Source organism: Daucus carota, chromosome 1, assembly GCF_001625215.2.
Source record: "Daucus carota subsp. sativus chromosome 1, DH1 v3.0, whole genome shotgun sequence".
NCBI lineage: Eukaryota > Viridiplantae > Streptophyta > Magnoliopsida > Apiales > Apiaceae > Daucus > Daucus carota.
Window position 1 is genome coordinate 50336551 of NC_030381.2, and position 15587 is coordinate 50352137.

At 32.5% G+C, this 15587-nt stretch overlaps 1 protein-coding gene and 2 long non-coding RNA genes across 4 annotated transcripts; 1 reads left to right on the plus strand and 2 right to left on the minus strand.

The window, feature by feature from the left end:
• Positions 1-1651: 1651 nt before the first annotated feature.
• LOC108216108 (E3 ubiquitin-protein ligase CSU1) lies at positions 1652-4845 on the minus strand. The gene is made up of 2 exons (XM_017389154.2): positions 4471-4845; positions 1652-2606 (listed from the first exon to the last, which is right to left on the minus strand). Exons 1-2 carry the CDS (start codon positions 4707-4709, stop codon positions 1931-1933), a joined length of 915 nt encoding a protein of 304 aa, XP_017244643.1. The 5' UTR covers positions 4710-4845; the 3' UTR covers positions 1652-1930.
• A 1821-nt stretch (positions 4846-6666) lies between these two features.
• LOC108199606 (uncharacterized) lies at positions 6667-8613 on the plus strand. 2 transcript variants are annotated; one of them, XR_001802462.2, is made up of 5 exons: positions 6667-6742; positions 6891-6943; positions 7714-7836; positions 7915-8025; positions 8367-8613. It is a non-coding gene; the product is annotated as an uncharacterized LOC108199606 (long non-coding RNA). The 2 variants fall into 2 exon arrangements; XR_010289620.1 differs by having other exon boundaries at positions 7915-8613.
• A 2497-nt stretch (positions 8614-11110) lies between these two features.
• LOC108214870 (uncharacterized) lies at positions 11111-12582 on the minus strand. Its single transcript, XR_010288167.1, has 2 exons — positions 11685-12582; positions 11111-11292 (listed from the first exon to the last, which is right to left on the minus strand). It is a non-coding gene; the product is annotated as an uncharacterized LOC108214870 (long non-coding RNA).
• Positions 12583-15587: the final 3005 nt, after the last annotated feature.

Sequence of the window (15587 nt, forward strand, 5' to 3'; positions counted from 1 at the left end):
AAAAAATATTAGTTGGATTGGTCAAAAATTAATTAGAGATTAGCATTTCTTTTTGACTGATAATTAGAGATTAGTTGAATGATTGAAAATTTAATCAGTTTGATGAGATATGGAGTCGAGATTAATCGATATTTAATCACAATTAGTTACTGACTTTTAGAAAAATACATATATTATATCATTTTTGGAAATATTTACGTAAAATCAAAAAGTATTTATTGTTTAAGTAAATTATCAGATAAATTTTATAATAAATAAATCGAGTAACCCAGAATCGATGAATGATTAAGAAATGATCAAACTGATTGATAAGAACACTAATCGATTAAAGTATTAGAGTTCAATAATACAAAAACATTTTAAATGCGCAACGGCGAGGCGTCCGCGTGCGATTATTGTAGTAGTAACAGAGTAAGCGTTATCTGTTCTGATGAATCTTTTCTAGTTTATATTTCCAGTTTATATTTCCACTATAAAATCTATACGAGTCATGTGTGTGTCATGTTTATACGATTGTATATATCCATGTGTTAATCATAGTCATGTATATCTGTTTTTCTTTTCTTTATTTTAGTCAATCGCTCGTACAGAATACTCTGTCTTTTTATTTATTTATCAATCATCTATACTATACTATAATAAGCCAACATAGGTATAATTTGTAGTCGTACCAATTTTTGGTTTGGTCATGTTTGTTTAGTTTGGTACTCTTTCTGCAGAACTAGAAGTCTACAACATATCAAGATTGTCAAACAATTTTAAATACTAAAAACACTCCTCTTGTATCACTAGACAAAAACTTTATCATTATCCTTTTAAATATAATTTATAATAAAATAAAATTAGTTGATTAATATAATTTAATTAAATCCAATTAATTAATCTATAATACTAAAATAATATTAAAAGTTATATTATAAATAATAAATTAAGAATTATATAGTCGCCCGTGCTTCGCACGGGTTAAAGGCTAGTAATTATAAAATTTTAACAAGCAGTACAGGTTTACGCTTTGGTCCTAAAATTAGTAGACCCGTCACAATGATTCCTGAAGTATAATCATGTAATAGAATGTCTATTATACCTGAATGCAAGATAAAATAATGGTGGAGTCTTATTGTAGAAGCTTAATAAACTAGATGAATTGATTAACGTGTGAAATGATTATAAGCTATTATTAAATATTTAAGTGCGAGAACATTATTTGTTTTAGAGGGAAGCAAACAAAATAAACTGAGTAACGTAAGGTATGCGGAGACAGGGGATGTCGTATGGTGTAGTTCCATGATTGCGTGCCGTCAGATAAGAAATATACAATACACTTGAACGGCCATCCTCAATAATTTTATTTATAATTATATTATCCTGTAATTGTGAATATTTATACTCAAATGAATTATTACAGTAGTTGATAACTACAGTTGATAATTATGGAGAGAAAGATGCTTAATAATAGTAGTAATGAATTCAACGGCCCACAGAGGCTGAGAGTTGAGTTGGATTGAGTGGTAGATAGTGATGGGCACTTGTGGGTTGTTATGGTGAATTGGTGATAGCGATTGCCGCACTTTTGTCTTTTGATGCAACTGGATCAAATAAATTATAGATGGATAAGTTTTCTAACATCAAAGCTGCTACTTTCCCCAAGTAGTGTCACAAAAAGAAGAGAACCTCAAATATATTAATCCCTCAAGATCCTCAACCATACATGTTCAGTTTTAATAACAAACGAAGTTTATGACAAAAAGGACCAAATTGCAAGAACAGAATACATAAAAGCTGCAACATATGTTTCTATCCCCGTCATGGGGCAGGGTCGAGAAGCGGATAGGTTGTTTCAATTACGATGGTTTTGGCCGTTCAGTAATAAAATACAGGCATTATAAAGGGCAGGACACCGGTAAAATCGAAAGGGCAATAACATTTAAGATCAAGTCTTCATTGCAGGCCTAACCAACCCAAGGCCAGAACCACTTCCCAGATGCTTGAAGTCTTTGGCTTCTAGATTATCCCCATGAGCAGAGAAACCTGTTCCACCTTTTTCCAAGGGCACCAGATTCTTTTCCTTGCATCCCTTGTTACAAACCAGACATACCTTGTCAACAGCCATGAACTTATCAGCACATTTCTTACAGAATACGTGTCCACAAGAGCTCAAGGCCACAAGCGCAATTGTGTTGGTTATTGTGACCTTGCAGCTGGGACAGATATATGACTTGTCAAGAGACGTGGATTTCTTTTGGTCGGTAGTGTCCTCTGTAAAATAAATGGGGAAGAGGGTCTTCATCCTTAGTTTCTCACTGCCTTCTGGACAGGTAGTGCAGGTAGATGGTGCTTCTACCTTAGAAGGAGCTTCTGGTGTAGCAGAGGGCAGCCAGAATGCTTTCATTGTTCTCAGTGCTTCCTCTTCATATAATGTGGCCTTCACACTATTAGCTCCATGGAACCCGTTCTTATCTCTGTTATAATTTTTATCACTGTATTGGGGTAACGCGCCATGGTTTTGCTGATCAAATGCATCAAGCTCTCTAGCTTTCTGCAAAGCTAACTTCTCCTCTTCTTCTTCCTTATCTTGTTTTTGCTGCATAGCATGAGCTGCTGTTTTCCTGCAAGGCAATGACAACAAAACCTTCAGCAAACATTCACAAAAAGCAATTTCAAATTACAAGTTCCATCTCATAGACATGCTCAAATCAAGATTTTTAACTTAAAAATGGGGTAAAATGTGATTTCAAGGTCATAAGTTTGAATGTCATATGCTTAAAACTCTCAAATACACATTTTGTTTCATTAAATGACTAAACCAGATACAACCTGCAAATCATCCAGAGAAATCAAGTACAACCAAGCAAGTCTATATCCTGCTAAAGTTTTTACATGAGACTGGCAACAGAAATTTTTAAAAATCAAAAAGGGAGAGAAGATACAAAACAGTTCTAAAAGATCATATTATGCATTCAAGCAATCAAGTCACGGCAATTGGATGTACCCAAGTACATTGGAAATACAAAATAGAAAATAGAAAAAATAAATGGAGCCAGAATGGACATCATTTCATGTAACAAGCCAAAAAAATATCTACTGCGCCTTCTCAAACCAAAAGATGGTAAAGCAAGTGCCCAATATAAATTTCCCATCGTCAAAAATAAGAGGGTTGAAACTGACAACAGGTTGGTGACAGTAATATAATGTACTACAAAGACACATCAACTGCACGAGGAGATGAAGAGGCTCAGATATTACTTAATCAGCAAAAAAATTAGATAAATGTGCCTTATCTGCTTGGTCGTAAGAATATGGGTGAGTCAGCGGATGATGACTGCAAACAAGATCAAAGGTAGACGAAAGTATGCAAGAGGGACAAGTGCAAGATAATAAAAGACTGCAAATTCTGTGGGATAAGTTATGTGGATAACATGAATACAAAGTAGGCATTACAGATCATGGGTTCAAATCCTCAATTAGAAGGTGGGCATGGTCAGGTTTCTAAAATAAAACTTTCTTAACCAGTATTTCAAACTGTTCCTATACCAGTATTTCATCTTAGGCAAGTCACTAGTATTATGTATAGATGTATAGTACCAATTACAGAGGCGACTGAGGGCCATGAAGGCCAAACATGACATGATTTGCATGTTAGTGGCTGTCACTGGCCGAGCTACTACTATTATTGCAGTTGATTGACTAAACTTATATTCAAGGAACCATATGTTCGCTATCCATTAATGGGCCAAACTTTGTCACATAATCTTATATTAAACGCCCATATGAAATCGCGCTGGAACATTCTAATGCAATAGATATATTAACAGCGCAAACTAAATTAAACTTACAGAAGTTTAAAGTACATTTGCAAAACAGAATGGTAATTTGTGTAATCCGCTCAAGTTGGTTCCAAAACACACTTCTAGCCATTCACTTAATAGCTCCTATCCATTTAATTGCAATTCTTATAAATCTAAAAAAATTAAGTGTCGGTTGCAGTACACAAATCACGATATCAAATTTGTACTACTAATGAGTACAATTTAACAAGTGAAGGTCATCCACAGAATAAACATGTTACAAATCATTTACACTAGTAGCATCAAGTTCAGCTGAAATCACCAGTTACTGTAAAATACTACGAATGCACAAACAAGTTACAATGCCTATATTACTCTCGAGTCTAGAATCACAACAGCCAATCCAAACTCTCGCAACTAACCACTTCAACTTCCATAATCCAACACATTCATGTAATACAACTAATACAAAGCTCAGCTCTACTCACACACACGTAATCAGAACATTCACTCCCAAATCAATCCGCACACACATAAAAACATCAAATTCTATACTAACCTAACAATTCAACCTTCAGACCAATAAAACTACTCAATTGAAGTAAAGCCTCGATTATCTCCTCTTTTAATCATCCCAATATTAAACTAATAAACACAGATAAATAAGAAGAAAAGCAGATCTAACCTTTGAATATCTTTCTTCTGGGCCAACAAGCATTCAAAGATACATTCTTTACAAAAGATGTGACCTTTCTGACACGACATGGGATCAATAACTGGTTTCAAGCAAAGCGAGCACGAATCGAACGGCTTGATCGAGTCTTTACCGAGCCGTTCGCGTTGAGTGCCGTAGCCAAGCTTCTTCTTCTCATCGTATGTGAAGTAGGCGAGATCGTTGTTGTTCTTTGAGTGTCTTTGAGGCATAATTGAGGTTCAATTGAAGAGAGAATTAAAGATGAAACCCTAGAACTTGGGGGAGTGTTTGTTTTACTTTCGTGTGTTGGGGTTTTGTAAGGGCGTGTTTGGAAGGGAATTATCCGACTCCGAATGGTTATGGGATATTTCAAATGAGTTAATTTTATTCTTGAGGGAGATAAATGACGGATGTAAGAAGTTTTATTACGTTAGTGCACATAAAATTCTAACATACAAATTATGTTTTCCTTTTAATAAGTTTCTAATTTATTTGGATTTTGTTAGTCTTTTCTTCTTGTGAAAGTGAGTTGATTTTTGTTTTGATGTGTTTTGATGTTCTCCATAATCGAGTTTATAGATAGACATGATTTTCATGGATTTTGATTCAGGTTTGAAGGTTTTTATGGGATCGCATTTATAGTCGATTGTTCTGGACAGTCAGGTGAAAACCAATCGGGTAAAAACCAATCAGATGAAAACAAATACATATATGCAAATTATCTTTAAATCGCTTAGTTGCCTATCCAAAAAGGAAGGATTCAACAACGATATAATTCAACGTCTGCACAATTTTGATTATATTTGTAGATACTGTATGACTTTTGATTAATGAATTGATTTCTTTTTATAAAAAAAACAAGAAGAAGAATATCTTAAATGTAGAGTTATTTCAACGAGTCTTTTAATATGAATTCATTTGTAAATATAGAATGAAATGGTACAGGTTTAGCCACTCCTTAATAATATTTATATGTACATTTATATACAAAGGTAAAAAAAAAAAAAAAAAACTAATGTGGGGTCATGTGCCCCCGAGGGCCCTAAGATAGTTTCGATTATCTCCTACGCGTTGTGATGCAGATCTAATTGTTTTAGTTTGTAGTTGGATTTTTTATAGTTTGTTTTGATTATAGTTTGATTTCTCTCCTTGGTGAGAGTGTGTGATTTTTCTCTCCTTCTTTTGTGAGAGTTGGTTTGGATTCATCAATAAAATCCTTCTGGGAATTGCATTTGTGGTTGATAGCTCAAACGGAATTTTTGGAAAAGATGGTGAACACAGAGCAAGGATCTATACATGTACTATCGTCAATTTCAACATCGCTTATTTGTCTCATCTTGGGTATGAAAACAGGCATGTTAATTTTTTCTATGTTTGTTTGACTCGATCATTCTTGTAGATGCTGTATAGCTATTATTTATTGAATTATCTCTTTTTCTTCAAAAAAAAAAAAAAGAAAGTGAAATGGAGTGATATATTAAACGAAGCCAGCATTTGCAAAGTGAATTGTTTTAATTGTTTCCCTTTCCCATTTCCCAATGTGTAGCCGAAATGATAAAACTTATTTATTTAACAAGTAATATTATAATAAATATCATAATCTCACTTTTAGAACTATAATATATTTTTTAAGTTATTGTATTTGATGAAATTTTGTATTTTTGGATAATTTTCGAATCTTTAGTCTTATCGTTAAAAATTAAAATTCAAGTCCAAATTCCGCCTCAATCAATTTGGTTAAAAGCATAATTCTTTCAGATGATTAATAACCGTTGGATGATAAGTTTTAGAAAAAATTATAGACCATCGGATATAATCTCGTGCTTATAAATAATGAACCATTTTAGGCTCCCAAACCCTACTCCGCCGCTTGTTACCCCCCGCCCCCCCAATCTCTCCTCTCTCGCCCTCCTCATCTTTCTCATAAAAAAAATTCTGGTAATTTCTCTACAGAGTTTACAATTTGAATATAGTGGCTTGATACATATTTATTTATGTCCATTTGAGATCATGATTTTTAAATGATTTGTTGATCGACATATCAAAAGTCTCTCACGCACATAAAGGATTTTTCGGTAATTTCTTTATAGAAGTTATCATCTAGATATAGTGGTTTGATACATATTGTTTATGTTCATATGAAATCATGATTTTTAATTGATTTATCGATTAACATCTTAAAGTTTTTTGATCCTTTTTTGGATTTGCAGAAGTTAAGTTTTCAACTGCTTAACACCGTGATTTTCTCTATTGATTTCAATTGGTAAGTATTTGTCTAGAGTTGATATGAATTTTCTCGCAATTGGCACATATCAATTTTATTAAAATTTACTATATGTTTCATAAAAAAATGTTGTAAATATTGATTACTGTGCATTTTTATTCTAATATTTTTATCACAATACTTGTAGTAAATAATGAAGAAAATGCTCCAAATCTCTTTGATATCGCTCACAGCCCACAGGTAATATATTTTCTATGCTTGTCAAAATTAAGTGATAATTGTATTATAGATTTTTAATTTACAAAACAGTCTTAATGGATTTAAGTGTTGCATATAATCTAGAAATGACTGATCAATATTGAGATGAATTTCGCTTCACTTATTGTGTTGGGTTTTGTGTGACTTTAATTTGAGGATAAAAATTTCTGTGTGTTATTTTTATAAACGGGTAAAAGGCGTGGATTCCAAACCCCCAAATCCTACAAGACAATTAATTCATATGAGAAAATTATTAGAATTTTTTTAAGCTAAAGATTTTCTCTGCAAGAAATCCTAAATTTGAAGTCTAATGTTCTCTGATTCTATAAGAACAAATATAATCCTACAACTAAAACTACGTTTTTAGCTTGATTTTTGACCCTAACTTGAAATACATAGCCAAGGTCAGTTCTAATCCCCAAAAAAATCATCATAACACGAACACTCAAAATCTTAATAGTTCATTCAACTCGGTTTTTATTCCACAATACTATCTGATTCATATGAAGAAGTATCACACCTTGTTGCGAAAAAAATATTCTATATATGCACATAATTGTAAACAATTTAGAGAAATAATCACTCATCCTCCTCACTCCAAAAAAAAACCAACTGGTTACTATTACAAATGAAATTATTTGTCTAGTAATTTTTTGTCCGAAATTGATATTGCCTATGATATCTAAGGTAGACATTCTTGCTTTCTATCTTGTCACGGTACTCGGTAGTCATCACATGTTTACTTAATACAGGTCAAGCTTTATGACCATAGAAGGTGTGGGAAGAATGGTTGTACTCTCATATGAAGGGAATGCAAGCTTACATGATAAAATTACAACATGTAGTGGACCCTTCAGAGAAATTTGTCATGACAGGTCACAGTTTGAAGCACTCTTTTTTTCTTACATAAATTAGCCATTAAAAAGTAGCTTATCCTATATAAATAAAAATAGGTGGAATAGACAACAAAGTGCGGTTTTGGAGCATCAAGTCTGGAGAACTACTATTTGAGAAGTTGTTTATGACTTATATCTCCTTATAATTCTGTTGGGGAAAAAACGAAGGTATAGCTCACTAGCTTTAGAACATGCAACCATTTAATTTTCTTGTTATCATCGATCTCCTAAGGCACAATTATTTTTTAGAAAAAGTCTGGCACAGTTGAACATGTAGTCACTTTCATATTATTAAATTAAATTTGGGATAATTTTAAACATCTAATTACATTAATGAGTTGAATTTTGTGGACATCATTTTCTATTAGAGACTTTGAAGACTATATATATATTCTTTTAGCATTACATTGCAGAATATCTTTAATATGCATGAAGTACATATATGGTTTCCAAGTTCTTGTTCGACAAACTAGGATATCCATATAACTTTTTCCTGACATAAGTTGCAGACAGTTACACAAGGACGGGAAACATATATAATCAGCACTCTTACTTTGGGAAAGCATGGGTTGAAGTACCAGATGGTCTCTATAGTATGACATTGTGATAGTTTTACGGCAAAATAAGGAATGAGTCATATTTTCTTTCTGGCATTCATCAATCTGATTTATGAAAGTCAATAAATGTTCAAAGAAAGATGTATGTGATTTATCATTTAGATGTTGGCGTTAATAAGTTGTGCAAGATTAATTTACATATTTCATCCTAATATTTGTGCAATTAAATTTCATACTTCAAGAAAAAATGTTGGTGGTTGATAATGAAGATATACAGAGAATGTGTGTGTATTATACGATGTACAATGCTAAAATTTTGTTCTAATATTCAACATTTCTCTTTAAGATTACTATAATTTATGTTGTCAGCCAATTTGATCCTTGTTGGATGTTCTATTTTCAAAACACGATATCAATTTTAAAAATATAAGAAACTAGACTTAACTTTCAAAAATAAGGAAGAAAAACCACTTTGTTCTTGCGAACAAAGATAAACATTAAAAAATATCAAATATGGTATGGAAGTCGACCGTTTAAAGATTAAGAAAAATACAGTGAAGTCGGATTTCAAAAAAAAATTAAACCAATCGACAAAGAAAAATCAAATGAAAAACCGAGAGATTCCATGAAATCATGTGGGAGGGTACGTGTGTGGTGAATTCTAGGGGGTTCATTAAATTAGATTGATTTAATGCCTTACATTAGTTTATAATTTGTATTTTACTTTTGTTTTGTATTTGATTACTACCCTTATATATACGTGTGTGCGTGTGTGTACACATACATATATTAGAATCCAATTTAACCTACTATTAATAACTTGAGTATAAAATATACTTCTTTTATTCCATTTAATTATATACGTTTGTTTTTCGCTCCTCGACACGCACTTTAATACTCCTGTAAAATATAATTTCATAACTTATTTTTAATTTTTTAAAAATGAATTCAACATTTAAATTTTTGTTCACATTTTATAAAAAAAGTTTATAAAATTATATTATATAAAAATATTAAAATACGTGTCGCAATCTCAGTCTCTAATGTATATAACTCACGGGGAGGGAGGGAGTATAACCCATACAAGTTGACAGCGGGAAAACACACAGACTGAGCTTAAAGGTTGACGAGACGGACTGGTGAAGCAGGGGAGATGAATGAATATGTCTGCTTCTCAGGTCATTAAATTACTCCCTCCGTTTCTTTTTTCTTTTTCTGTTTGTGATGTCGGTACTGTTCATAACATGAGACAAATTACTAATTTACATCTAATCTATAAAATTAAATATAGTCATGAGTAATCTTGTTAGATTCGTATTCACGACTACTTTAATACCGTGAAGTTTTTATATTTAATGCTACTACGAAATAAAAGATATAAACGATCAAAAGTGTGTGTTGGCAAACGTGAAAAATACAAACAGAAAAAGTATTTAGAGACGGAAGGAGTATAGTTTAGTGGTGGGCTCCAAACGGCCCCTGTCCGTGGGTTATGGGCCACGATTAGTGGTGATTGATGTTCAGGTACTCTGCAAGAGGTGAACGTATAATATTGCTAAATTCAAATAGTAAGCTCAGAAGAATGGTTGGACCTGTGTGCATCACTGTGCACAAGTGCAATAATACATTTAAAACATTTCTTTCTTGTATAATTCAATACTCCCTCCGTCCAATAGATAGTATACATTTGGTGTGTACACGGAAATCAAAAAAAAATGTAAAAAATAAGTAAAGTTAGATGAAAAGTGAGTAAAATGACGGGACTCATTTGTATTTAATTATAGATGTGTGATAGTGGGGAAAGTAGTGGGTGTAATAGTGTTTATATTATTATAAAATGAAGATAGTGAAAGAAAGTAATTGATGTAATAGTGATTTACTTTATTAAAAATTGCTATTTTAGGAATGTATAGAAATGATAGGACGTACGAAAGAGGAAACTGTATAGAAATGATCGGGACGGAGGGAGTATTAGCAAAATAAAAGTTGCTTGATAATTACTGTAAAACTTTAGCGGACACCCGAATTTAAGTATTTCTCTAGAAAATAGATTTCAATATTTCTATTAAGAATGGTGGATGGACTGGTGTTGAAACCGTAAACAGTTTCGAAATAGAATTGAGTTTATTCTCATTTAGTGTTAAAATGAACAAGAATCGTTTCTAATATTCATTGTTCTAAAATTTCTCAATTTATTTAAAAAATTGATAATTTTCAATTACACCCCAAATTAATTAAAAATTTCATTTATAAAAATTTCTTTTAACAAATTTTAGTCAATAAATAATTAATTAAGTTCACACAATTCTATTATCTAATTTGAATAAAGGATGCAAAACACAATGAAGGGGCTCGGATAGTCGAATGAAAATTTAAACAAAACCATATCCGTCTCTAACAATTTCTGTACTAATACACCCATGGCCACGAGTTTGTCTATCAGGTCTTTCCTCATTTTATCTCCACCACTAGTTTTATTCTTTCTCCAATAAAATAATGTTTCATTATTTCAAGAACTTTGCAGGGGGACAATCTCGAGAAAATGGTAAAAATATAAGTTTGATCTTTGATGTTGGAGTGGAGGGTCACCGTTCGATGACTTTTTAATTCTATATTTTTCATATTATACATTATAACTTGTTCCAATTTTAATTTTTGCTTCAAATGCAGTACACGAGAGAAACAATGCTACGAGGTAAATATAACACACGACTGTACGATGATATAGAACACGTTACTAATCTCCGATTTAATTACAAGGAGGTCACAGTTAGAGGTAATGTTACAAATTAACATTAAGTTGAAGTTGATCAAGCAACATGCTAAAGTGAGCAGCAGTGTTATTGGATCACTCCTCTTCATCTTCCATTTCATTTCCCTGAAATAGGCTGATTCGAATTAAAATTCTACTATATAAAAAAAAAGGATACTGTTTATTCTGCAAGATCGTAACATTCATTCGTCAAGAACCATGTAATACTCACCAACATAAAACTGTAAATTAGAAAAAATTGTATGACGGTAATATTGAAAAATGAGTAGCCCTACACTCACAAAATTATATATAAAATTTTACACAAAATTATATGATAATTAAGATGAAATACGTTAACATACTACTTACGTGGATACATAAATCATTTTAATAAAATTTAACACATGTCATTTTATATTATTCAATTTTATGAACGAAATATTTACTTCGAAAAATTAGTGTATATCAACCAACATGTAAAGAAAAGGAGACAGAGGAGACAAATGAAAGCACACCTTTTCTAAAAAATCATCTAGTTCTACTCCATGAGATGGAGAATCTTGATTTTCTGCTACTTTCTGCACCATTAAACAATCTAGCAGAAGACTCTTCACTGCTAGAAGAGCTTGTAACTTGTGGAGGAGCCAGAGATGAAGATGAAAGAGGAACCACTTGATTCTCACCGTCATCTTCCTCCTCATCTTCTTCATCATCTTCATCATCCTCTTCATCCTCATCATCCTCATCAGTATCATTATTGTAATTAGTATTTTCATGAACACAAGATTCACAAAATGAAAGAGTGGGTCCAAGCTTAGGACCAGAGCCAGTCCATGGAGTAAGAGCTTGACAAGATTGACAAAGAAGAGTTCTAGAGTGCTTAGCCACTAAAAAGTTAGCAGAATGAACCTTGGCATCACACTGCCAACACAAGCTTGCTTGATCTGATTCACAAAACATTCTTGCAATGGAGTTGCACAACTCACATTTCTTCATGATTCTCTCCCTAGCTTGTTTCTTCTTCTCAAATATATCTCAGCTTTCCCAATATTCTTTTCTAATATATTTGCATTTTAGTGTGTAATAAGAAAAATACAGAGGAAATTTTCTGAAAGAGTCTAAATTTCTTCATGGGTTCTTGAGTGCTACATATATCCTCGACATAAAAAAACACATTACTCCCTCCGTTCCATAATACTTTTTTTGTTTATCTTTATCACGCTTACCGACATACACTTTTGATGATGAATATCTTTAATTTTGTATTAGTATTAAATATAAAATTTTTATCGTATTAAATTATTCATAAATACGAAATCAAACAAAATGACTTATGACTATATTTAAACTTATAGATTAAACGTAAATTATTAATTTATCTCATGTTATAAACAGTCCTAACATATCAAACGAGCAAAGTTTTTTAGCACGGAGGGAGTATGTTATTGTCACAATATTGACAAAAAAAAATGGCTGACCATATCATACTAACATTACCTAAGAAATACAAAATGTAAATAATATGGAACACTATGGGCTCATGCAATGTTGAGTAGGCCTAGCCCACTTCAGAGGTTGATAATTGACACCTTCGATTATTGTAAAAAGGGGCAAATGACGGTTCTGATTTGCTCAAGATAAACGTACAATTGGTATGATCTATTTCCATGGTCTGAGTTCATGTAGTGACAGATATTGCAACTATCCATCGGTTCATGAATCATGGATTCAATGATATTTCGACGCCGGGGGCCTACAGAAAGGAGAAGAGAAAATGACCATCGGTTTATGAGCAATAAATCCAAAACAGGACAGATCATCAATTCCAACACCTAACATTGAGGTTTAAGTCCACAAAGAGGGCTACTCAATTTTGAGAACGATGTCTTGCACAAACATAGATTTCGCTTATAAATCACTCATTATCAAATAACTCATATATTCTAGCGACATATCATGAAACATATATGATTCTCGAAATCAGAACCATAACTAATCGGCTAATATATTGATTCAAAGTAAGAACTTATCATAAATTTTAGATAAACTAGAGTGTATATATATAACGAATCAGTAAAAAAAGAAATTTAAGAATTAATCAATTTTTTTAATAAATTGGAAATTTTCAGAACTCTTGTTAATATATGGGGAAAATTATACTCACATTCTCGCATATTTTAGTAGATTATACAGCTTTAGTCGTCAATTGCCTGTAACCAAATATTTGTAGGCTGTAACTAAATAGATGCACGATGCTAACCAGATGGACAGTTCCTGTGAACTCGTACCACATTGTCTCTGTACAAGTAGGCCCCACAAATTTCGGCTCCACAGATATCACAATGCTTTCAACTCTCAATTATGTGAAACGACACCTGCGATCATCTTTTTGTACCTAGAACGATAATGTAGGGTTTCATAAGGATGAATATATTAGCATCTGATACTCCTCATGTATCGCATCATAATCGATGATAATCTAAATAAAATGATGACATTATTATCTACATTAATTCCACCACAATGCATGCATGATAATATAAACTAAGTGAATAAATGATAAGAATTATTAAGAAGGGTCTGATCAGGAGGCATAATAAGCCAAGACAAAGGGCAATAGCCCATACACGAAGCACATATCTACCAAACAAAATGGGCCATAATTCGGAAGATGGATAATATAGTATATTTGAAGATAGGAATGTATATATAGTTATACACCATGTACAAGTTTGTGGCTGGAAAATGCTTCAAACCCATGCTTTTCTAGAACAATCCATACAATTATACAGTATTACAAGTGTCCTTGTACTTGAAGCAATTATTGTATACACAATCAGTAGAGACAGTGCCGCAGGTAGCTAGATCTACCGGCAACAGAGCGCTAACGGTAGAACAATTCCTCCTGATTAATTTTGAATTAAGTACTATACAGAAGTTAAACCAGTACTCCCTCCGTCCTCGTGGTTGTTAACGTTCATTGTTTACACGCATTTTGAGGCTCCTATAAAGTACAGTTTAATAACTTTTTTTAAATTTTTTTTTTGAATAAAAGATAAAACATTAAATTTTTTATTCAGAGAAAAAAATTAAAAATATATATTATGAAACTATACTTTATATGCGTGTGGAAAAACGTGTCAAAAAATAACCTAAAAAAAATGATGGGACAGAGAGAGTACTATTAAGCGCAGGTCGTTATTTTAAATCTTAGTTCCGCTCGTCACGTTAAAGTATTATCTCCAGAATATTTATACCTAGCAAAAGATTAACGAACTATATTCACGGCCGTCTATACTAACACAGGAACAAAGTAGGCAGCTTGGAATGCTTTCCCATATTTTTCTTTTAATTTTAGGTGTTAACATGAATGCATGAGAGTTCAATTTCGTTACTAAATCATTTATCTAATCGATCTCACTTTGTTGGCCCTTTCCGAAAACATCTGCTGAGCATCGAGTGTCAGTACCGCCCCGCTACAAGCCCAAAATAAGCTGGACTGGATTGGTTCAGCACTTCACCAGGGACTTAAAAGCCCATGTTCATCATGAAATAATTAACATCATCGAACAATTTCAAAGTGATCTATTCTTTCTGGGATAGGCTTTTGACCACGGTATGCGGCATTTTTTATATTCTTTATTTCCATTCGAAAGTTAATTAATTTGTTTTTCTTCTGCAAAATTTATATAAATTTTAGCAACTCTTTCCATGTAAAAAGCTCGTTATTAGTTTATAAAAACCAGCACCCGATTCTTATCCATCCTGCCGATACCGAATCAACCTTAGTCGTTGTGCACGAGGAATATGAAATGACTTTAACTACCGGGTCGCTAGAAGTCCACTACTTGTGCATAAATTTTGTTGACAAAGGAAGCCTACAAATTTTTTTTTTTCAGGAGAAGCCTACAAATTTTGACTCCAAAGATTGTTATGATATTTGATACCGCCAGGTTAATGTAGTGGATAGTTTATCTTACTAATTAAGTTTTTGTGTATACTCTCTCCGTCCCAATCAATTCTATACAGTTTCTTTTTTGGGACGTCCCATCATTTCTATACATTCCAAATATAGTAATTTTTAATAATATAAAACACTATTACACCCACTTCTTTCTTCCACTATCTCCATTCTATAATAATATAAACACTATTACACCCACTATTTTCCTCCACTATCTCAAATCTATCATTAAATATAAATGGGTCCCACCATTTTACTCACTTTTCATCTCACTTTACTCACCTTTTACACTTTTTTTTGGTCTCCATGTCCAAACCAACACTATTACACCCACTATTTTCCTCCACTATCTCAAATCTATCATTAAATATAAATGGGTCCCACCATTTTATTCACTTTTCATCTCACTTTACTCACCTTTTACACTTTTTCTTGGTCTCCATGTCCAAACCAA